The sequence below is a fragment of the Cetorhinus maximus genome, chromosome 15 (assembly GCF_964194155.1).
Source record: "Cetorhinus maximus chromosome 15, sCetMax3.hap1.1, whole genome shotgun sequence".
In the NCBI taxonomy this organism is placed as follows: Eukaryota; Metazoa; Chordata; class Chondrichthyes; order Lamniformes; family Cetorhinidae; genus Cetorhinus; species Cetorhinus maximus.
This window is the reverse complement of record NC_135893.1, coordinates 75,796,752-75,819,400: the sequence shown is the minus strand read 5'-3', so window position 1 is coordinate 75,819,400 and position 22,649 is coordinate 75,796,752. Positions and strand designations below refer to the sequence as shown.

Here is a 22,649-nt window from a genome sequence, read left to right as displayed (position 1 = left end):
TTGAGCCAAGCTGACACATGAAATACATTAAATGAAGGTACAGGTGAAATGGCAAAGGATTAGAATTCTTGAGGTCTACTTACATAGCTTGTAATTGGAATGTAAGGAACAAATATTCCTTCATTTCAGAGGTGCCATTACAAAAATACTGCTGATACTTGTGCTGAGCTTATTACAATGTATGAAATTGACAGCTTCCCCAATTATATAATGAACAAGGGTATAGAGCATTGCTGGGTTAAGTCGTACGGAGTAGAAAGCCCCAGGTTGCATCATTAGCTTATGGTGGGTTAATTGATCTTAACTGGACTACCAGTAGTAGACCACACACTTATTGCTGATTTTACACAGGCAAAGGTCAACCCAGCAAGCACACTTGAGCAGTAAATCACCAGATCTCAAAATGCCTCACTTTGGTTTGTTCAAAGTGAACACAAAGAATTTAGGCTGGATTTTAATTTTATGATGCACTGGGAGTGGGACAAGTATGGGGGATCGACAGCTCAAGTAGCACATCCGATGGATCCAGTGCACTTGCTGAGGGAGAGGCACAACAGTGCATAAGGATGAGGTTGATTATCAATGATTTTTTTTTGTTCATGGGTTGTGGGTGTCATAGGCTAGGCCAGTATTTATTGCCCTTGAGAAGGTGGTGGTACACTGCCTTCTTGAACCGCTGCTCATTGGAGGAAGTCCAGCGAAGGTTCACTAGGTTGATCCCGGGTATGGAGGGATTTTCTTATGAGGAGAGGTTGAGTAGGTTGGGCCTGTACTCATTGGAGTTCAGAAGAATGAGGGGCAACATTATTGAAACATATAAGATTCTAAGGGGGCTTGACAGGGTAGATGCTGAGAGGTTGTTTCCCCTTGTGGAGGGTCTAGGACCAGAGGACATAATCTCAGAGTAAGGGGTCATCCATTTAAGACAGAGATGAGGAGGAATTTCTTCTCTCAGAGAGTAGTGAATCTGTGGAATTCTTTACCGTAGAGGGCTGTAGAGACTGGGTTGTTAAGTATATTCAAGGCTGAGATAGACAGATTTTTAATCAGTAAGAGAATCAAGGGTTATGGGGAAAAGGCAGGAAAGTGGAATTGAGGATTATCAGGTCAGCCATGATCTCATGAAATGGCAGAGCAGACACGATGAGCCGAATAGCCTATTTCTGCTCCCACGTCTTATGGTCCTTTGCCGTCCATATATTGTAGGAACACCCACAGTGCTGGTAGGGAGGGAGTTCCAGGACTTTGCATTCCTTTTAGACTTCGTAGCCATTTGATATATTGAGTGGCTTGCTAGGCCATTTCAGAGGGCATTTAAGAGTCAACCACGCTGCTTCAACCACAACAGTGGGCAGACATATAGACACGTGAGGAGGTGCATGAAGAGGGATAGATCCAACCTGCAAGGTAAATTGGTGTGAGGGGTGATGTGTGGGAATCAACTTGAGAAGGCAGAGTAACAAGTTTGGGGTCACACACTCATTCATTGTCGGTGACTGTGCCATTTTCTCACCTTTCCTGCCTTTCTTAGGCCATGGAACTGTTTCCGATATTGTATCTGGGTGGGAGGCACCACGCTTCTGATCTCCTCTGCAGCCTCCGACCACACCTTCTTAGTTGTCTCCTTCCTCCTATCGCCATGGAACATTACATCCTTCCGGGTGCTCACACCACCCACAAAGTAAGACATCCAGGGAGATGTCGCTATCTTTGGCCATTTTCACCCTATTTTCCCCACATCCTCGCCTTTGGCTCCTGACACAAAACGCCATCAAATTGCATACTTGGGGGTGTCCCTTTAAACACTGGAGTTGAACTCGTGCCATGTGAGTCGTCATCATGCCCGATGATGCTAATTGGTCAGGAAAGCCAGGAATAATATGGCAATGTAGTATCTGATTTAAAAAGTCACCGACAGATGCGCTGCACTGAATTCTGGGTTTCCCACACACTACCGGACCCCCACCCACAATAGTTCCCACCGCGTCCCGAACTTAAACTCCAGCCCTCTGCACTGAGTTGCCTTCTAGATCTGGAGAAAAAGGGGAGAAGAGCAGAGAGGCAAAGGCTACCAACTGGCCCTGTGCAGATTTTATCCAATAAAATAGTCATTAACATTGATACCAGTGCGGTTAACTAATGAAAGCAATGGGAAATAAATAATTCAGCCCTCTTCAATTAATTAATTGACAGCGCTGGGCTATTGAATATGTTTTTAAAAGATAGAATTCATACACAACATTTACACTCTCCACAGTATCAGCTTTGTAAGCAGTTCATTAGGAAGAAGCTCAGCCTATAGATGCAGTGATAGTATCTTTTTAAACTCCTAGCTATTTATGATAGAAAGGTACTTTTTGCTTCTTAACTTTCTATGAAGCTAGCTATATTTGCATAGTGATGATGGTTTTCTTATGATCTATTGAAAAAGTTGATAATTTTTACTGAAATTTGTGATTACAATTAGTTGCTAAAATAAAAGCAAAATACTGCAGATGCTGGAAATCTGAAATAAAGACAGAAAATGCTGGAAAAACTCAGCGGGTCTGGCAGCATCTGTGGAGAGAGAAACAAAGTTAACAGTTCCAGTCCGTATGACTTTTCTTCAGAGCTGAAGGGAGGTAGAAATATGATGGGTTTTACACAGTTGAAGAGAGGGGGTGGAGCAGAGAAGGTCAGGGATAGGTGGGAGCTCGGGACAGATTTGACAAAGGTGTTATCGACACAAGACAAAGGGATTGTTAATGGTAGCGTTAAAAGCCGAGGCTGGGATTTTCCGTGCCCGCTGGCGTTGGGTGTGTTCGGTGGCATGAGCAGACAATATGGCGCAGTCGGTTTCACAACGCTGTGAAACGAACTCGTGATCGTTCGCTCAGCCTGCAAATGGCGGGCTGTGGTCTCCGCCATCGGACATCGGGAAGCTCATTGTAATACATCAGCATATCATTATTAGACCTGCCCGCCAGAATCATTCCTCCCCCTGCTCCGCTGGATCGTTTGCCCACATCGGTGGGAAAGCACGCCGGTGTAGAAGACGTCTTGACAACTGTGACGTGCAGAAGTCGGGGCTTAGCCTCCAGGGCTTTGCTCACATCACAGATATCCGAGGAGCAGAAGATGCTGGAGCCCAACAGCAACGGCACACTGGAGGAGCATCCATGGCATGCGGGGTGGATTCTCATGGACTTGGCTGTGCCGCGAAGCAGTGCATGGAAGTTCGATAGTCACTGTTGATGCTCACAACAGATGATGGTCGGGGGGTTGGGGGGGGGAAATGGCTAGGATTGGCTGGGGGAGGAAGAGGAGTCAGGGGTGAGGTTTGGAGGGGGGCATGAAGGTGTCAGGATGGGGGGATGTTGGGAGGGGGCAAAGGAAGGTGGCAGGATGGGGTGAGTTTGGGGGGGTGATGAAGGTGTGAGTATGGGGGAAGGTTGGGAGGGGCGAATGAAGGTGTCAGGATGAGGGAGGTTAGGAGGAAGGGTAGGGAGAACGGGGAGAGAAGTGGGTTACAGGGGAATAACTGGGGAGGTATGTGGACTGTGCAAGGGAAGGAGTGCAGAGGGGGCAGGGTGTCTGAGTGGAAGGAAGGGGTACGGAGAGGGGAGGGAGTAAGGGTTGAGGTAGAAGTAAGAGTGGAAGGAGGAGTCAGGAAGGATATAGGAGTAAGGTTGGAGGATGAAATGAGGCTGGAGGAGGAAGTTAGGTAGGAGGAAGGGTGGAGGAAGAGGTAAGGGTGGAGGAAGAAATAAGGGTGCAGGAAGAAGTAAGGGTGGAGGAAGGAGTCAGGAAGTGGGAGAGGCTAAGCAGGAGCGGGCAGGGGGACTCCAGGAGGGTGGGGGAAGGAATGGATTCCTGGGGGGAGGAAGGGGTTCCGGCGGGGGAAGGGGTGCTGAGGGGAGTAGGGGTTCCGGTGGGGGAAGGCGTGCGGAGTGGGGTAGTGGGTTCCAGTGTTTGAGGGAAAGGGGTTCCAGGGAGGGAAGGAGTTCTGGGAGGAAAGGGATGCAGAGGGTTGGGGGGGGGGGGGGGGGATGGGGTGTGCAGGCGAACATGCATGGGAGGGGTCTGATGGGTTCTTGTCTGCCTCCTTGGGAGCAAACTGAGGTATGGAGGAAGGGTGAGAATGACCGAGGGCAGGGTGAGGCGGGAGGGTGGGAAGGTTGAGTTCGATGGTAGCGATAGGAGTGACGGCGAGGGTGGTTGTTGGGGGCAGACATGGACCCTGGGGGTGGGAAGGAGGAGGTCGGGGAGGTGAATGTGGATGAGGGTGGGATTTTCAAGAAGGAAGGGAATGTACACGTTCACCTGGGCATCCCCAGGTTGTGGCTGGTAGGTAACAGAAGGGAAGTGGACGGTGATGCCAGGGGATTCACCTGTGATGGGTAAGAGGAAATGGGTGACTGAGGGAGGGTAAAGGATGGGGGAGCAAAAGTAAAAATGAATTAACACCCTTGCTGTCCAAATCAAAAGTGAAATGAGAATCGTGGTGGGCGAGATCAGGTGCTGCATGGGAGTGTGATCATTGGGTGGGTGGAGATGCAGGTCAGCTCAGATGGACAACTGAAAGTGAACCCCAGCAGGCAGCATTGAAAATGCTCGGGATGTTGAGGTGAATGTGATATGGGAAGGATCCGTGTGGGTGGGAGAGTACTTGCACGAGGCTCTGAAAGGCTCTGCCACGCACACACACTTCTCCCTCCAGAATCACTCATTGGGCAGCTGCTCCCTCTGCGGTGATGGGTTTTCCAGGCTGCTTATTTCCACCTCTTGACTGGAGGAGGTGTCCTCTTGGCTGGAGGTGAGGACGTGGATGGAGCTGATGGACTGCCTGACTGAGGGTGTCGGTCACTAGGCAGAGCTCCCTGTGAACCAAAGTAGAGATAATTAGTGCATGGCAGCAGAGTCAAAAGCAGGAGAGAGAGCACTCACAGTTGTGTTGAGAGAGGGATGATGTGGTGCAGGATCCTCAGGTGGGTGTTCGCCGTCAACCTCACCGTCACCGCAGGCACGGTCCACATGCTCACCAGTCAGCGCGATGGCACACTCCTCAATGTGAGTGAGGGGCCTAATGTGAGCCACTCCAACCCCGGTCTGGGACCCTCTCCCTACTGATATAAGCCAGCTTCTCCTGCATGAAAACAGATGGAGAGAGTGTGAGCAGGAGACATGACACTGCGTGGAATGTTTGTGTGGTGACCGAAAACATGGACAGGATGAGGATGTGAGCTCGAGAGGGTATGAGTCTGATGGAGATGTGAGGGTGTGTGAGAGTTAGTGGTGTTGTCCCTTGAGGTGTGAGATCCCTATGGGTGTGCGATGGGTTTGTGAGTGTGAGAGTTGAGAGTGATGAGAAGAGTGACTTACCCTGGCAGAACAGATGAGACCATTCATCCTGTAGCAGCAGTGGGTGGCTGTCCTCTTTTGCAGAGCATTGGCGCTGACCATCACCTCTCAAGCCTGGGTTGGTCACACCACTGCCCATCCTGTGGCCAGAGCGGGGATAGAGGACATCGCGGCAGGCCTCCACGCCTCTCCAAAAGGCGTTCCAGTGAGGCATCATTAAACCTGGGGGCTGCAGTCTTTTTGCCTTTCATGGACATCTTCCCTGCAGTAATTGTGACCTGGAAGCACTGAGATGTGTGCATGCGGCAGGCGCCTGGCATGATGAAGTGGTGAGGTGATGGAAGGTGGGTGAATGAGAGCCCGCCCGCCATGGAAATGGTGTGTTTCCTGGGAATGCATAAATAATGTGGCAGGATTGGGACGATATGGTATAAAAACCTGCCATCGCTGCCGGCTATCACACTTAGGGCAGAACCATCCCAGATTTGCACTAAGGCAGGTGTTAATAGTAGCCTAAAGAACAGGTAACAAAATATATTAAAAGCAGAACAAGGGACAGAGCTCTCTGAAAGCAAAACATGAGAACAAGCTACAAACTGGTCCTGCGGGGGCGGTGAGTTGGGTAATTAGTTCCCTTGATCTTGAAATATGTAGATAATTTAAACGTGATCTCATTTGCTCCATCCAGGAGTACTTTATGAGAAGTTGCTTCACATTAGGCCCCTGTCCAAGCTACTGCTTGAATCAGAAATACAAGTTCAGAAGTATGAATCCTCAAATGGTTCAACAATGTTTCTATGCAATGCACCAGTCAGTTGGACAGCACTGCACCGTGTGGAAACCTTTACGTAGAATAACGCCTTTGACCACAAGTCCATCAGGCAGAGGTCCACACATACCATCCTCGAGGCCCTGCGGGAAAAGGAGATGGTGGACCCTGTCGGATGGTTCCCAGAGCAGACTGATAAAAGTCATTTGACAGAATGCCTCTTCGCCAAAACTTTCAAACAAGCACCAAGCTGTAGCTTGGCTGGTGGTAAAAAGGGCCTTCCCCTTCATATCCAGATCCTTCCTGCACGCTCAGAGTCTCACCCCCTCCACGTGCTGCCATCAAGGTGGCTGTGATGGGGAGGAACCAATGTCCACCCACTTCTTGAATGTGCCTTTGCAAAGCAGGTCTGGAAAGAGATGCAGTGCTTCATCCTGGGCAGTTCCGTAAAGTAGGACTCTGTGCTCTACTGTGTTCCCGAAACTTGTTGGTCTTCATAAGAACATAAGAAATAGGAGCAGGAGTATCCTGCCCCTCAAGATCATGGCTGCTCTGCCCCAGGCCTCAGCTCTTCTTTCGTGCCAGCTCCTCATAGCCCTCAACTCCCCCATATTTCAAAAAATCTATCTACCTCCTTATTAAATACTTTCAGTGAGCTAGCCTCCACAACTCTTTGGGGTAGAGATTTCCAGACATTCACAACCGAAAAGATATTCCTTCGCATCTCAGTTTTAAATGAATGTCCCCTTATTCTGTAACTATGCGCCCTGGTTTGAGATTCCCCCACTAGTGGAAACGTCTCGACATCTATCCCGTCAAGCCCCCTCTGAATCTTGTACGTTTCAATAAGATCACCCCTCATTCTTCTAAAATCTAATTTTTAAAAAATTCATTCACAGGGTGTGGGCTTCGCTGGCTGGGCCAGCATTTATTGCCCATCCCTAGTTGCCCTTGAGAAGGTGGTGGTGAGCTGCCTTCTTGAACTGCTGCAGCCCATGTGGTGTAGGTACACCTACAGTGCTGTTAGGGAGAGAGTTCCAGGATTTTGACACAGCGACAGTGAAGGAATGGCGATATATTTCCAAGTCAGGATGGTGAATGATTTGGAGGGGAACTTCCAGGTGGTGGTGTTCCCATGTACCTGCTGCCTTTGTCCTTCTAGATGGTAGTGGTTGTGGGTTTGGAAGGTGCTGTCTAAGGAGCCTTCGTGAATTCCTAATGAATAAAGGCCTAACTTGTTTAGCCGTTCTTGATAAATCAACCCCTTCATCCCAGGAAACAGCCTAATGAATCTCTTTTGAACTGCCTCCAATGCCAGTATATCCTTTCTTAAATTCGGGGACCAAAACTGTACACAATACTCCAGGTGCAGCCTCACCAACACCCTGTAGAGTTGTAACAAGGCTTCCCTATTTTTAAACTCCAACTCCCTAGCAATACAGGCCAAAATTCCATTTGCCTTCTTAATTACTTGCTGCACCTGCATGCTAACTTTTTGTGTTTCATGCACAAGAACACCCAGATCCCTCTGTGCTGCACTTTTTTGGAGTCTCTCTCCATTTAAATAATACTCTGCCTTTTAATTCTTCCTACCACAGTGCATGACCTCACACTTTCCTACATTAAACTCCATCTGCCAAGTTTTTGCCCACTCACTTAACCTATCTATATCCCCTTGCAGATTCCTTATGTCCTCATCATAACATGCCCTCCTACCTATTTTTGTAACATCAGCAAATTTGGATATATTACATTCTGCCCCCTCCTCCAAGTCATTAATATAGATAGTAAATAATTGAGACCCTAGGACTGATCCTTGTGGCACTCCACTAGTTACGTCTTTCCAACCTGAAAAAGGCCCATTAATCCCAACTCTGTCTTATGTGTGTTAACCAATCCTCAATCCATGCTAATACATTACCCCCAATACTGTGAGCTCCTATCTTGTGCAATAACCTTTTATGTGGCATCTTATCGAATGTCTTCTGGAAATTCAAATACACTACATCTACCGGTTCCCCTTTATCAACTCAGCTTGTTATATCCTCAAAGAACTCTAGCAAATTTGTCAAACATGGGGCAGAATTTTTCTGTCAGCGTGCGGGGGGGCAGGACCCGCATGCCGACGCATAAAATGATGGGGGGGTGACATCGGGTGGAACCTGCATCATTTACATTTTCAGGTCGGCCTATTAAGGCCATCAAGAAACTAATTCAGCTTATTAATGGTTGGCGGGCAGGCCGGGAGCCCAGGCGGGCTTGTGAAAAAAACATGAAACCTCATCCACTAACGGGATGAGACTTCATGAGTGTTTTTACATTTTAATGAAAGGTTGCAATAAAAGTTATGGGCATGTCCCAACTCATGTGACAGTGTCACATGAGGGGACATGGCAGGGAACATTTTAAAGCTCCTTTATTAAAAGTTTCAAAATGGCGCTGATCTCCCTGAGGCAGTACTTAGCGCGCGCGAAAGAGCGCACTCTCGGCTCGGGGAACCCCCTCCCCCCTCAACCCGCACAGGGAGTGCATAGCGCTCCCTGGTGGATGTCATGCTGGGCGGGCCAAGGCGGCTCTCCCTTGATTGGGGCCGTCGATTGGAAGCCCGCCTGCTCGCGCCTGCTCCCGCTCTTCCCCCTCAACAGGGAGAAAATTTTTCCCCTGATTTCCCTTTCACAAAACCATGTTGACTCTGCTTGATTGCGTCAAACTTTTTTAAATGTCCTATTTCTTCCTTAATATCGGGCTCTAGCATTTTCCCAAGGTCAGATGTTAGGCTGACTGGCTTATAGTTTCCTGCTTTTTGTCTCCCTCCCTTCTTGAACAGGGGCATCACATTAGTGATTTTCCAATCCGCTGGGACTCTCCCAGAATCCAGTGAGTTCTGGAATATTTTGACCAATGCCTCCACTATCTCTGCAGCCACTTCCTTTAAAACTCTTGGATACAGGCCATCAGGTCCTGGCGACTTGTCTGCCTTTAGTCCCATTAGTTTGTCAAATATTTTGTCCCTTGTGATAGAAACTGTTAAAAGATGTTTCCTTCCATTAGCTCCTTGCTTATCTGATATCTTTGGGATGTTTATTGTGTCCTCCACCGTGAAGACCGATGCAAAATAATGATTTAAATTATCTGCCATTTCCCTGTTCCCCGTTATCAATTCTCCAGTCACATCCTCCAAGGGTCCCACACTCACTTTAGCTACTCCCATTCTTTTTGTATACCCGTAGAAGCTCTTGCTGTTTGTTTTTATATTTCTTGCCAATTTACTTTCATAATCAATTTTCTCCCTCTTTATTAGCTTTTTAGTCATCCGCTGCTGGTTCCTAAAAAATTCCCAATCCTCTGGCCTCCCACTAATTTCCACCGCTTTGTATGCCTTAGTTTTTCATTGGATGCTCTGCTTGACCACCTTTGTTAACCACGGGTGGTTCATCCTTCTCATCGAGTCCTTCTTTTTGAATGGGATAAATTTTTGCTGATCGTTATGAATATCTGCTTAAATGTCTGCCACTGATCTTCCCCTTTGTCTATTTTCCCAGCCCGCTTTAGACAACTCTTTCTTCATACTTCTGTAATTGCCCTAATTTAAGCTGAGGACACTGGTTTGAGACCCAAGATGCTTGCCCTCAAACTGAATTGGAAATTCTACCATGTTGTGATCACTACCCCTTAGAGGATTCTTAACAACGAGATCTCTTATTAATCCTACCTCATTACACATTACTAGATCTAAAATAGCCTGTTCCCAGGTAGGTTCTGCAATGTATTGCTCTAAGAAACAATCCCTGATGCACTCTACAAATCCTACATACTACAGCTGCAATACATTGCCTGCCCAGCCATCTCTATTCTATTTAATTAATTAATTTGGATGTTAAATATTTAAAAGTGAATTTCTTAACTGTATTCTTCAGCTGTAATAATGTCTCCTGATTTAAACCACTTAGCCAATCTAAAGAGACATGAAAGAGATACCTACCAATCACCTACCCGTTTTCCTTCGACATCACACTTCGGCTCTGACAGGTAGAAACAGGTCCTCCTCTCGCCCTCTCTTCTAGGTGCTGCTGACTGCCTGTCCTAGGGTCCTCCTCTCACACTCTCCTCTAGGTGCTGCTGAATGCCTGTCCTAGGGTCCTCCTCTCGCACTCTCCTCTAGGTGCTGCTGAATGCCTGTCCTACACTCTCCTCTAGATGCTGCTGACTGCCTGTCCTAGGGTCCTCCTCTCACACTCTCCTATAGGTGCTGCTGAATGCCTGTACCAGGGTCCTCCTCTTGCACTCACCTTCAAGTGCAAAGAGCTGTTGACAGCCAAGTGTTGCATACTGGCACTTTCCAAGGTTCAGGATACCATGCTGAGGGATACACTAAATCTTGAGGCAGCTGCCTCAAATTTTCAACACACCTTTTCAAATGTTAAGACTAAATTATATACTTTGTAAAAACAATGTAATCTGCTCTTTGCTGGCTTTATTTAACCAGCAAACATGTTGATCTTCTTTCTCCTTCTGGATGTAAAAACAAAATTCAAAATCTTTGTGCTTTCAGTTGGGAAAAGGACACCAGCTCTTCCCTTCAGGGTCTTAGTTACTCCATTGGAAAAGCTATATGGGACAGGTAGTGGGGGGAGCTTTAACATGTTCAACAGGTTAAAAATGTTATGAAAACTCACAAATAAAGTTGGCATCAGCAGCATATTTATGATTCAAATCAACTTTATCAAATAGGGCAAGATTTTGTGCTCTCAGTAATTGGCTTTCCTGTTACCTGATCATCCACTTTGTGCGCTTTGATGGAGGCTCCTTCATCAAGTTCCGATTCATTGATGGGGCGGATTCGAAGGGCCACCTGCAAATATACAAGTAGATTGTACTATTCACATATTTATCTTGCATGGTTAGATCTCTATGCAGCGTCTATATGTAATTCTATATAGTTTTAGGGGAGGTGAATGCAATTTTCTATAGATTAGCTTTTGTACAAGTACGCAAATCTGGCTTCACTAGTAACAGGGGAAGGGTATCACACATATGGGCTGCAATTTTTCAGATCCTTTGGAATGGGCTGGGAGGTGGGAAGACTGGAAAAATGGCTTGGGAAGGTGCTGTGCCCAATTCCTTTCTGCTGCCATGCCATTTTGCCAATGGCAGGAAAGTTGACAGGTCTGCCAGCCACCCAGGGCACAATTGTGCCACTCAAGTAGCCAATTAAGGACCACTTCCATACTGTGCGGTCATTTTACGCAGGTTGGGAAGGCCAGTGGTGCTGTGGGGTGGTCTCCTTTTTGGGTACTCTTTGGCCTACACAGGAGCCCCCTAGTGACAATGTTGGCTCTCATGGCAAGAGTGCCACCTGTCCTTATCAACTCCTGCCCCCATCCCTCCTCCCACATCGCCAGAACCTGACTGACTGGCCCCACCATCCCCAGACTCTGCTTACCTGTCTTAAGGTTGCACAACCATTGATGCACCCTCATCTTTCCAGTGCAAGCCCAGCAATGGCCACCGCTAGCAGTGGCACTGCTGAGGCTGTTGAGCTGCCGGCCCTCGGGTTGGCTGGTAGCACTTGGGGCAGGCCACTGTCCTCAATCTGCTGGCAAAGTGCAGCCCCAGGTCCCACTGGCTAAAGTGGATTGGCCCCTGATTTTGGTCCTAGCAGCAGGACTTCTGCCACCAAAGGAAAATTCCAGTCATGGGTTTCATACTGTAGACTGTGACAAATACTGCAATTGTCTAAAAATAAAACTATTCAGTGTATTGTGGGACTACAGGATGACAACCCTCAAATATTCTGAATATTGTAATTATAGATCTTGCTGAACAATTACTAAATCAAACCAAATATTAAATAAGAAGCGAAAAACTTAGCAAGCACTAACACATAACAAAAACCTCCTGGTTGCTGATCATATTTACCCATCAGCACACTGTTCCCTTGATATCTAATTACCGAAGTGTATCACAGTGATATAGCTAAAACAACAATTTGAAGCTCGCTATATTCGGCTATCCCTTGATTTGAGGATGACGTCAACTCAGGGTCACGGGTTTCTGCCATGGGTCTTCATGTAGCTGGACAGGCCGATTCTCGACCCACAGATCTTTCAGTACATCTTTGATCCGGAGTGCAGGATTTGCTTCCTTCTCTTTTCTTCTCTGCCGCTGCTCTGCTTCATCATTAACACGGTGGGACTCAAAGCGTGATGCAGCTTGATGGACAAGTTGTCGCCATTCTGAACGATCGGCAGCAAGCTCCTCCCATTAACATCAATGCTGCTGAGCTGCAAGGAGAGCTTAAGAGTGTCTTTAAAGCGTTTGCTTTGTCCTCCCGGAATGTTGGCTACCGTTGAACGCTAAAAGTTGAGAAAACAGGATTTGGCAGGGGAGATGGTTTATGGTCATCCAGACAGAGCATCCAGTCTGCCAAAGTTAATTTTGCGGGAGTTTTGCCTGAATGCTTGTGGCGCAGGCTTCAAGGAGGACACTAGTGTTTGTTCAATGATCCTCCCATTGAATCCAGAGGATGTGGCAGAGGCATTGCTGATGGAATTCCTCTAATGCTCTTATGTGTCACTGATACACAGTCCAGGTCTCCCTGCAGTACAGAAATGTGGCGATGACAATTGCTCTGTCTGCGAGGACTTCCAATGACTTGCAGAGGTCTTTGTTGTCAAATGCTCTCTGCCAAAGTTTGTAGAAGGCTGAGCTGGCACAGCTGATCCAGTGTCCTCTCCTGCTGAGATAGGTGCCAAGGTTTTGGGAGTCTCTCCTTCAACATATATGGGAGGTGGAATACTTGGCTGACCAGGCGTGGGTTGATATTTGAGTTGAGTATAAAAAGACTGGCAGCTAGCACAAAAGGGAATCCCAAAGTCTTCTACAGGCATTTAAAATGGTGGTAAAAGGAGGAGTAGGGCCTATCAGGGACCAAAAAGGGGATTTATTCATGGGGGCAGAAGGCACAGCTGAGATACTAAGTGAATACTTTGCATTGGCCTTTATGAAGGAAGAAGATGGTACCCAAGGCCATGGTAGAAGGTGAGGTAATTCAGACACTAGATAGGTTTAAAATTGATAAGGAGATATTGGATAGGTTACCTGTGCTTAAAGTTGCTAAGGCACCGGGAGATGCATCCAAGGATTCTGAGGAAAGTGAGAGTGGAAATTGCGGAGGCGTTGGCCTTCATTTTTCAGTCTTCCTTGGGCTCAGGGATGGTCCCAGAGGACTGGAGAACTGCAAACGTTATATCCTTGTTCAAAAAAGGATGTAAAGAAAGCCCAGCAACTACAGGCCAGTCGGTTTAACTTCAGCAGTGGGGAAACTTCTAAGAACAATAATCCAGGACAAAATTAATAGGCATATGGACAAATGTGGGTTAATTAAGGCAAGCCAGCATGGATTTCTTAAGGGAAAATCATGTTTAACTGGCTTGCTGGTAGTATCTGAAGAGGTAATCGAGAGGGCTGATGAGGGCAATGTTGTTGATGTGGTGTATATGGACTTCCAAAAGACGTTTGATCTAGTGCTACACAACAGACTCGTGAACAAAGTTATAGCTCATGGAATAAAAGGTACAGTGGCAACATGGCTACGGAATTGGTTGAGTGACAGGAAACAGAGTAATGGTTAATGAATGTTTCCTGTGCTGGAAGAAGGTTTGTAGTGGAGATTCCCAGGGGTCAGCATTGGGACCCTTGCTTTTCCTGATATATAGGAATGACCTAGACCTTGGTGACCAGAGCATAATTTCAAAGTTTGTGGATGATACAAAACTCAGAAGCATTGTAAATTGTGAGGAGGATAGTATAGAACTTCAAAGGGGCATAGACAAGTTGGTGGAGTGGGCAGGCAGGTGGCAGATGAAGTTCAATGCAGAGAAATGTGAAGTGATTCATTTTGGTAGGAAGAACATGGAGTGACAATGTAAAATAAAGGGTATAATTCTAAAGGAGGTGCAGAAGCAGAGGGACCTAGTTGTATATGTGCATAAATCATTGAAGGTGGCAGGATAGGTTGAGAGCAGTTAATAAAGCGTACAGCATCCTGGGCTTTATTAATAGGGGCATAGAGTACAAGAGCAAGGAGCTTATGTTGAAATTGTATAAGTCACTAGTTCTGCCTCAGCTGGAGTACTGCATCCAGTTCTGGGCACTACACTTAAGGAAGGATGTGAAGGAATTAGAGAGAGTGCAGAAAAGATTCACAAGAATGGTTCCAAGGATAAGGAACTTCAATTATGAAGGTAGATTGGAGAAGTTAGGGCTGTTTTCCCAAAGGGAAAAGGCTGAGAGGAGATTTGATAGAGATGTTCAAAATCATGGGTCTGGGCAGAGTTGATAGGGAGAAACTTCCCATTCATGAAAGGGTCAGAAATGAGAGGGCACAGATTTAAAGTGATTAGTAAAAGAAGCAAAAGTGATATGAGGAGAAACTTTCTTACACAGCTAGTGTTTAGGGTTTGGAATGCACTGCATGAGAGTGTGGTGGAGGCAGGATCAATTGAAGTATTCAATAGGGAATTAGGCTGTTATCGGAAAAGGAAGAATGGGCAGGGTTACGGGGAGAAGACAGGGAATGGCACTAGGTGAATTACTCATTTGGAAAGACGGTGCAGACATAATGGGTCAAATGGCCTCCTTCTGCACTGTGACAATTTTGTGATTCTGAGTTTTGTTTTTGCAACTTTCCAGGTCAGGCCAAGTTTCTTGTATGCAGAATTGAAGTGATCGAGAGTGGCTTGTAAATCTGGTGCAGCGTGGCAAACAACACACATATATACATACACACACGTTTCTTAACTTTACCTATTTATTATCCCTAATCAAAGCATTGTCCTTTGCCTCTTCCTCTTTAACCCTAATATTGCAAAGCATCCCTCTTACAGCGCTGTGATTTTCTTTTGCCTTTTTTCTCTTAGTTCCTATAGTCACTGAGTCAGGGGCTCACTTTCATTGCTATTTGTGATGAATTAGGTGTTTTAGTCCATGTAAGGCTAAACTTGGCTGAGTCTTGGTTGAGCAAACAATGGCCCAAAACCTCCCCTGTGGGATTAAACCAGTGGCCGAGAGAAGAGGTACATCAGTATTGAGTAGATTCCTACCCAGTTCCTTAACCCACTCCATTGCCCAGTTCCCAATGGAAAGTGTACAAAACATTTTAATAATGCACAAATTAGCTGCAATCATTCTAGATACAGTGTATGGCAGTGAACCTTCACCACTGATGTGCCCACGTGGAACTTCTGAATGTATTCCTACACTATGGCCAGGTGGGCTCGGCGGGAGTGGGCAGGGGCTGTCACGGAGCCAACCACCACTTGCGATCGACTCCACACCGTGATTTCAATTAAGGCCCGCCCTGCGTGGATCGCGAGTGGTAGCACTGAGCACTATCTGTGTGCGCGGGGGGAGGGGGAGGGAGAGTCAGCTCCAGCACTCTTCCACGCATGCGCAGAGCTGCCTCAGGGAGATTGAAGCGCTTTTTAAAAAATTAATTAATTAATTAAAAATTGAATGAAACATGTCCCCTCATGTGACTGTGTCACATGAGCTGGGACATGTTTTTATTTTTCAAAGAAAGTTTTCATTTCATTTATAAAAATTTTAGGGAACCTCATCCTGCTCGTGGATGAGGTTTCCTAAAAAACCTAAAGGCCACTTGGCCTTTTTGCCTACCCGTCAACTGTGAGGTTGGATGGGTAGCGTAAAATTCAGGTTAATTAGCTGGTTAATAGCCTTAAAAGGCCTTTCAATTATCGGCGGGCACGTAGCCAACGCCCGACGTCATCGTGCGCCATTTAACGCCCGCACGCCAAATGAAAAATTCTGCCCTATGAGTTCCTGATCTCACTACACTGTTCTGGGGGAAGAACAAAGCACAGGATAAATGGAAATTTAAAGGGCCGGCCATCCCTTGGACACTTGAGGACAGCATAGAGGCAGGGGAGGGCATTTCTGACCAGTTTTCATGGTCATCATGCAGGATAAGAGGGGAGCCAAGAGAACAGGGGCAAAATAGATCACAAAGAGGAACTCTTGCCCTCAGTAAAATAAAGAGTGTAGAATCTCAGTTGACTAAATAGCATTAGAATGAGACTTTTTTGTAATGGAATATTTTGGAGGAGTGGTGTTTTAGACATAAGATTGAGGCCCACAGCACTACTGTGTTGACCATTCCTGTTTCATACTTCAGCTGATTGTAGTTTAGTAACATAAAACCGATCGTGACAAATATTTGACTGGAAACTGCAGGAAAATTCATTTAATTCTTCATTGATATTGTAGCCCTCAACACACAAATGCACCAGGTGTTTAGATCTAGCAAACAAGCCAAATTTAACAACAACTTACATTTATATAATGTAGTAACATGTTTCAAGGTGTTTCGCAGGACTGTAATTTGACAAAAATTGGCACAGAGCCAATAAGGGAGACATTTGGACAAGTAATCAGTGGTCAAAGTGGTAGGTTTTAAACAGCATTTTTAAGGAGGAGAGAGAGGTGGAGAGACAAAGAGTAAAGAGAGCTCTAGACAAATGGAGGCACGATTTCTAATGGTGGATTGAAGGAAGCATGGGAGGAATGCAGTGTTGGAGGAGCATAGAATTCTTGGAGGGTTGTAGGATTGGAGAAGGTTACAGAGATAGGGAGAGGCAAGGCCAAGGATGGATTTAAACACAATGTTACGTTAAATTGGTGAATTAGAAGCCAACAATAGGTCAGCAATTACAGGGGTGATGGGTGAATGGGACTAGAGGCAGCAAAGTTTTGGATGAGCTCAACTTTATCGAGGTGCAAGATAGGAAGCTGGCCAGGAGAGCATCGGAATAATCGAGTGCAGAATTAACAAAAGCATGGTTGACAGTTTCAACAGGAAATGAGCTGAGAAAGGGTTAGAAGTGGATGATACTACAGGAGGCGTGGATGTTTTCCGTCTTGAAAATGGGGGGAATTTTTTTTATTCCGTCTTACATTGCTGGCCAGGCCAACATTTATTGCCTATTCCTAATTTCCCTTGAATCACTGCAGTCTATGTGGTATAGGTACCCTCATGGTAATTCGATTCAACTCAGTGGTTTGCTAAGCCATTTCGGAGTCATCTACATTGCTGTGGGTCTGTAGTCATGTGTTGGCCAGACCAGCTAAGGATGGCAGATTTCCTCCCCCAAAGGGTATTAGTGAATCAGATGGGTTTTTAATGACAATCCAATAGTTTCAAGATCATTATTAATGAGACTAGCATTTTATTCTAGATGTATTAACTAATTGAATTTAAGTTTGCAGCTGCCATGGCAGAATCTGAACTGTCTTATTAGGACCATTAGCTTGGGCCTCGTGGTTACAAGTCCAGTAGCATTACCACTCTGCTGAAGATGGGTTTGGGAGTTCAGTTCAAAGTTAAATAGAATGCTGAGCTTTCAGAATGAGGACAAATCAGTACTTTCATTTTACAAGACAACCTAATGAGCAGTGTGGAGTGCTTCCTTTCCCTACAGAATAGATATTATACAATATTGCTCTCAATATTCTCTCACACATTCCAGCATACCATGTAAAGGTTGCTGTTTTGAACTGAAGCACCTTATTTGACATAAACCAAAGGTACTGGCCATATACCACACGGCTCACTTTGTGTATAATTGAGAACACAAACTGACTGACTGAACTTGTTCTATGTTCAGCAAAATCCTACCTTTATTTTTTCAGAAAGATTCATACTGCATATTTGGTTCTATATTTCTTCCATACTTAAAAACATTTTAAAAAATAATGGAATTAGAACTTCAGCACTCTGTGACCCAATCTTGATTGTGATGTCATTAATATGTTCGATTTTCTTTCCTTAGGATATTTTATTATTGGGGGCTGGTCCATGTGGCTCCCCAACTAAGAAGGTGTAGAGAGAGCCTGCTGCTGGCACACTTGTCCTAACTATAACAAGTGAATAACAAAGTGACCCAAGATGACCTGCTCTCCATCTTCCCTCTTCCCCACAGAGAAATAATTGAGATCAGGAACGGAACAGGATTGGGGTCGTGGTGGCGGTCGTGGTGGGGGTGGGTGGGGCGGGGGAGCCAAACATGCCAACTCCCCCACCTTCCTACCATGGTACAACGTGTCAGCAGCATTCTAAAGCATGGCACCAGCACATTGGCATTACTGGCATTAATTCTGAGCTTTAACTAGCACAGCGTGAAACATTTTCATTCCCACATGAACAAACAGAAGCTTTTGATTCAGTTTGGCATTTGGTTGCATCACAATCGCTTGCTTCCTACCTATTGTGACATTTATTCTTTTTACTTCTTTTAATTTTAAACATCTCCTCACCGATCTGTTTACATAATACAGCAATCCAAAACAACATTCTAAGGCACAACAACCTAAATTATCAATATTATAGATAGAATTGGGGCCTAAGAGGAGTTTGAACTTAGGAAGACTTGTATTTATATAACACCTTTCACTGCCTCAGGGCACCCCAGAGTGCATCACAGTCTATAAAGGACAGTCACTGTCATATTATACAAAATGTTGCTGCCAATTTGTGCACAACAGTGTCCACAAGCAGCTGAATGAAAGGATAATTTGTTTTTGTTAGAGATTTGAGGGATAAATATTATCCAGGATAGGGGAGAACTCCTCTGCTCTTCTCTTGAAATATTGCTATTGCATCATTACATTCACCTGAGAGCGCAGACCGGCCTCAACTTAATGTCTCATCCAAAATGACAACACCTTCAACACCTGCCACGCTGGAACATCAGTCTGGATTATATATTCGAGTCTCTGGTGGGGGCCTTGAACGGAGAACCTACGGCTAAGAGGCAAGAGTGCTACTGACCCACAACTGACATGATCATCACATTTCACAGGGCCCTAATTAGTGTCAAAAATGTGCCACAGAAATTATGAATGTTGGACCACACTCACAAACGCAATTAAAGTGCTAAAGCAGCACTTCTGGTACAGAGTTCTGTTCGTTCACTGCATTTAAAAAAAAATGATCATTCAAGTATCAATGTTTTAAATTGTCAATAATTCAAATTCTACTTATGGAAATCCTTTCACATTTATGTTTAATTAAAGGAACTGAGACGAACCCAACTCCAAAAATGCAAAGGAACTCTTCTCTTTGTCCCTTGCCGGAAGGAGAGCTAACAAGTCCTTCAAGATTAATGCAAATATTAGAATAGGCAATAAAACTTCTCATTAAACTGCTGGACTCCAACTTTGATTATGAACCAGTTATCAAATTATAGTCTAAATATGAGATTTCAAAATTTAACTGCAGTATGAAGCTTAAAATCAAACCCAGTGCATTTGCTGAGAACACAATGACCCATAACAGGAACACAGCCTCATAAGTTATTTAGTAAACGTCCTTTATGACAAGGAGAGCAACATTGGTTCTTTTAAAATAAGTAGTGCTTCAATGTTCTGGCATCAGATATTTCATATGCAACATTAGCCATTAACTGGTGAAAAGCTTGGAACAGTGGAGGTCTAAAAGGACTTAGGGGTCCATTAACACTAAAATATAATGGATCAGCTCCAAAAATTTATCAAAAAGGTTAATGGAATTTTAGCCATTATATTCTCAGGGTTAGGGTATCAAAAGGAAGTGTTGCTACAGCTATACTAAGCCCTGGATAGACCATATGTGGAGTACAATCACAGTTCTGGGTACTACACGTTAGGGAGGATATAGTGGCCTTGGAAAGAGTGCAATGCAGATTCACCAGATTGTTACCAGGGCTCCAAAGGTTAGATTATCGAGAGATTTGGTATTCTCTGGAATAAGGTTAAAGGATGATTTGAAGCTCTAAGGATTTTGTAAGATCTTGATCTGGTAGATATGAGAAACCTTTCCTTCTGGTGGGGGAGTCTCCGACAAGAGGACAAACCTTAAAATCAGAGACAGACCACAAGAGGGAAGTTAGGGAACATTTCTGCTTGTAAAGGTGGCAGAAGCATGGAACTCTCTCCCACAAAAAGCTCAGTTGATAATTTTAAACTTAGGATTGATAGCTTTTTCTTGGACAAGGGTATCACAAAGGGTATAGAGACAAAGTAGGGGGGTGGAGTTAAGAAAAAGCCATTGAATGGTGGAACAGGTTTAAGGGGTTTAATGGCCTCATCCACCTTCTAACTCCCCATTTTTTCAGATGAAGGAAATTTCAGTTTTTATATACACTAATGAAACTTTAATTCTAAAACCATGCTTTCTCTAGATAATTAAGACAATACACAGGGTTTGAGATTAATTCAGAGGGGAGATTGTGGGTGGTGTGGGCTGCTTTTACGTCTCAAAACACGGCAGAATAATTTTCCCCGCAGGGCCTACTAAATTTAACAGACGGACGTGATTAGCATTGTTTGTCTCCACCTTGGTCCATTGGGGAGATGGTGGCACAGTGGTAATGTCATTGGACTTGTAATCCAGAGGCCCATAGTTGCCTTGAGAAGGTGACGGTGAGCTGCCTTCTTGAACCGCTGCAGTCCATGTGGTGTAGGTACACCCACAGTGCTGTTAGGGAGGGAGTTCCAGGATTTTGATCCAGTGGCAGTGAAGGAACAGCGATATATTTCCAAGTCAGGATGGTGTGTGGTTTGGAGGGGAACTTCCAGGTGGTGGTGTTCCCACGTATCTGCTGCCCTTGTCCTTCTAGATGGTAGTGATCGTGGGTTTGGAAGGTGCTGCCTAAGGAGCCTTGGTGTGTTTCTGCAGTGCATCTTGTAGTTGGTACACACTGCTGCTACTGTGCATCAGTGGTGGAGGAAGTGAATGTTTGTGGATGGGGGTCACTGGTGGTAGTGATTGGTGTCAAATGGTGGATAGACCTCACCGAGGAGCAGAAAAGCCAGTCTTGTGAAATTTTGGGGGCCTTGAAGACCCACTTTGAACCCTCTACTGATATTATTTATGTTGGCTGCATGTTAAAACGCCAGGGTTCAAGTAGAGGGGGAGATATTGATCAGTATGTGACTGCACTGAGCCATCTAGCTGAATCTTGAGAGTTTGGACAGCTGAAGGATGATCTGATCAAAGATAGGATTGTCTTAAAATAAGCGTCCTTAGACAGCCCCTTTCAAACCCACGACCACTACCATCTAGAAGGACAAGGGCAGCAGACACTTGAGAACACCTCCACCTGGAAGTTCCCCTCCAAGTCACTCACCATCCTGATTTGGAAATATAGTGCATTTCCTCCACTGTCGCTGGGTCAAAATCCCTGAACTCCCTTCCTAACAGCACTGAGGGTGCACCTACACCACAGGGACTGCAACGGTTCAAGAATGCAGCTCACCACCACCTTCTCAAGGGCAACTAGGGATGGGCAATAAGGGATGGACAATAAATGCTGGCCCAGCCAGTGACGCCCACATCTCATGAATAAATAAAAAAGAGATGCTCCCATGAGAACACATCTTCTGAGAGAAGAGGAACTTACTGTTAAGAAAGCTATTGGTATGTGCAGAAGCTCTGAGGTGGTTAAGTCACCAGCTGAAGAGTATTGATGGGAGAACCGGCAAGGCTTTGCACTGTGCTGAGAGGCAGCCCAGGCCTACCAAGCGCAAGGCAATGGAGAAAAGGATGGACTGTTTAAAGAATGGTCAGCAGAAAGATCAAGGCCAGAATACTGGATGTAAATATTGTGAAGGATGCCACACAAAAGAAAAAGAAGCCATTTTTACACATCATTTGGGACGGCCGGGTAGAGGGAGAGAGGAATTGAAAAGGCCGAGGCAGGGCATGGGGAAATCAGAGACCAAAAGCAAGATTGGATGCCAGAGCAAGGGGGAGAACAGAAGCCAGACAGGAGCTCAGAGACCAGAGGAAAGATCGGAAGCAAGGATCAGAGGAGATCAGAAGAGACAGGTTGGAGAAATTGGAAAGGTTAAAGTTAAAGTTTGGCATTGGGGAAGTGGGGATGCCCTATTGCAAAAACTTGGCAGGTATACTGCATCCAGCAGGTAAACATAAAGGCTCTTACCTCCTGAATCCAGCTGTCCTTGTCTCCCTTTAATCACCGCGTTTCCCAAGGCCTGAGAAACTCAGCCAGCAAGGGTTAAATTTAAAAAGGTGCAAGGCATGCAGCCTCATTATAATATTTAAAGTGCCAGCCAATCTCTTAGGACAGGTGGGTTGCTCACCTCCTGTGCTGCCTCTGTTAAAACCAGAAGAGGGCAGGCTGTGGGCGGGAATCAGATTTTTACCATCCCATCAGACACAAATCTACCAATTTTTGGGGATTAAAATACCTCCCTTGGTTTCTATTTCAACTTCTAACCCTAGAAATAATTCTTCAGCACCACAACTCTGTATAACAATGCTTTTCTTGTTCACAGCAACAACTTATATTTACATAGAACCTTTAACACAATGACCCAAGGTGCTTCACAGGAGCATTATAAAACAAAGTATGACACCAAGTCACGAAGGAGATATTAGGTCAGATGACCAAATACTTGGTCAAAGAGGTAGGTTTTATAAATCTTAATGGAGGAAAGAGAGGTAGAGGGGCAGAGAGGC

General features: G+C 45.4%; 1 protein-coding gene across 3 annotated transcripts in view; it reads right to left on the bottom strand.

Annotated features, from left to right (window-relative positions):
• Positions 1 to 22,649, bottom strand: part of LOC144690838 (kinesin-like protein KIF19) — a 182,090-nt gene that overhangs the window by 145,734 nt on the left and 13,707 nt on the right. For all 3 annotated transcript variants that reach the window (XM_078558678.1, XM_078558679.1, XM_078558680.1), the window contains one exon: positions 10,881 to 10,961. In XM_078558678.1, the coding sequence (XP_078414804.1) occupies positions 10,881 to 10,961 (81 nt within the window). The remainder of the gene's footprint in view (positions 1 to 10,880; positions 10,962 to 22,649) is intronic.